The sequence below is a fragment of the Sinocyclocheilus grahami genome, unplaced genomic scaffold (assembly GCF_001515645.1).
Source record: "Sinocyclocheilus grahami isolate Dianchi unplaced genomic scaffold, SAMN03320097.WGS_v1.1 scaffold202.1, whole genome shotgun sequence".
Lineage (NCBI taxonomy): Eukaryota > Metazoa > Chordata > Actinopteri > Cypriniformes > Cyprinidae > Sinocyclocheilus > Sinocyclocheilus grahami.
In genome coordinates, this window is record NW_015505381.1 from 1285175 (window position 1) to 1287019 (window position 1845).

Here is a 1845-nt window from a genome sequence, read left to right on the forward strand (position 1 = left end):
TTTTGTGTATTTGACAATTAAATGAACAACAATAATGCTATTAATTTAATTATATTCAGGTGTTTTTTCCTTTGTTTTAGCTTTTATTTTTATTTAATATGCATAATAGTTATTAATTGTAATGTTTATTTTTTTTACTAATTATACAAGTACATTAATAATATTATTTAATTCTATTCTAGTTATTTTCCTTTGATTTATTTTTTATTTTATTTAGAATAATAATGATAATGATAATGATTGTTTTTGTTGTTAATAATAATAATAATAATTAATGCTTTTTTTTGTTTTGTGATGTGTTTATTTGTTTTTATCTTTTATTTTATTTAGAATAATATGTATACTAATTAGTACTTTTAATGATAATAATGTTAATAATATTAGTGTTCATATATTATATATCTCATATACCCATTAATAATTAATTATATTTTTGGTTTGCGTTTTTCTATCAAGTATATGTTAACATGGCCTGCCATAGGTTTATTTCCACATGATGTCAGAGGAGGCGGAGCAGCTGGATGATCAGGGCAGGTGAGCGCGCAGGTGGAGCGCAGCGTTGAGTTTCCCAGCAGCTCACAACAATACTAGGAGAGGCTTCTGGGAATAACGCACTCCAACTACCATGACACAAAACAAGGTCAGCTTTGGAATACACCTGCTTTAATAACCGAATGCTTGCTTGAGCGTTTGTAGAACTTTGAAGATTACTTGGACAAACGTCAGTCGTGGAAATGATCAGTTCAGAGGTTTTGCGTCCGACGCCGAACCCTGCGCGTAAAGCGCTCGGAAAGCTCGCCAACAGGCTGGAGGAGGTGAAGAACCCCTGGAGACAAGGATCAACGCTCGAGCTCAGCCACAATGAAACCGCTCGGCTCGCCACCGACGCGCTCCTGGAGCACGGAGAGAAGGAGTATAAAAAGGTCTTGCATGACGAAAGGGAAGTGAACTTTCTTTCCTCGCTGGAAATACGCTATATCACCGAGAATGTGGCCAAAAGTGGCGTTGAGGATAGCAGTACTAATGGAGTGGACGTAGAGGAAGGGGACACGGTGTCCGAGCTCACTTCAGGGACTTATTTCCCCATGATGTCCGACGAGGAGCCGCCACTGTTGGAACTGGGCTGGCCAGAGGTTTCCAACCGATTTGGACCCACCGAAGCGCAGATACACTTCCAGAGAGACAAGTCGAAAAATGTCAAAGATCTCATTCGATCTCTTATTAGCAAAGCCAAGAAGGTAAGAACAACTCTCGTACCGTGGAAAAATGTACAAAACATTTGACTAATGCTGTTTCCTTGTGGTTTACAAATGTTTTCCATGAAACTTGCATTTCTGCGGCTGCTTTGTATGTGACGTCACACGTAAACACGATACATTGTTAAAGGGGTCATATGATGCGATTTCAATTTTTCCTTTCTCTTTGGAGTGTTACAAGCTCTTGGTGCATAAAGAAGATCTGTAAAGTTGCAAAGACTAAAGTCTCAAATCCAAAGAGATATTCTTTATAAAAGTTAAGATTCAACCACGCCTACCTAAAACAGCTCGTTCTAACACGCCCCCACATGTCTACGTCACTATGTGGGAAGATTTGCATAACGTCGCCCAAATGTTCACGCAAAGAAAGAAGGCGTAACTTTTATTCTCGCTGTAGTATTGTTGCCGCTGCCACCATTTCGTGAAGACGCTGTGTGCTTCGTTGTGAAAGCGAAACTACTTTGTTTGGTCTTCCAAAAGAGGACGATATCCACTTCGTCATGCCTAGAGCTGACCTGTGCTGGTCGCTGAGGGAATACATCAACTTAGTGCTGTGGATCGCCGGATCGGCTTTCACCGTGGAAGAAGC

General features: G+C 39.6%; 1 protein-coding gene across 1 annotated transcript in view; it reads left to right on the forward strand.

Moving 5' to 3' along the window:
• Positions 1–536: 536 nt before the first annotated feature.
• Positions 537–1845, forward strand: part of LOC107595423 (protein FAM83C-like) — an 8068-nt gene continuing 6759 nt past the window's right edge. The window contains exon 1 of the mRNA XM_016285827.1: positions 537–1238. Coding sequence (XP_016141313.1) covers positions 735–1238 — 504 coding nt within the window. The 5' untranslated portion in view covers positions 537–734. The remainder of the gene's footprint in view (positions 1239–1845) is intronic.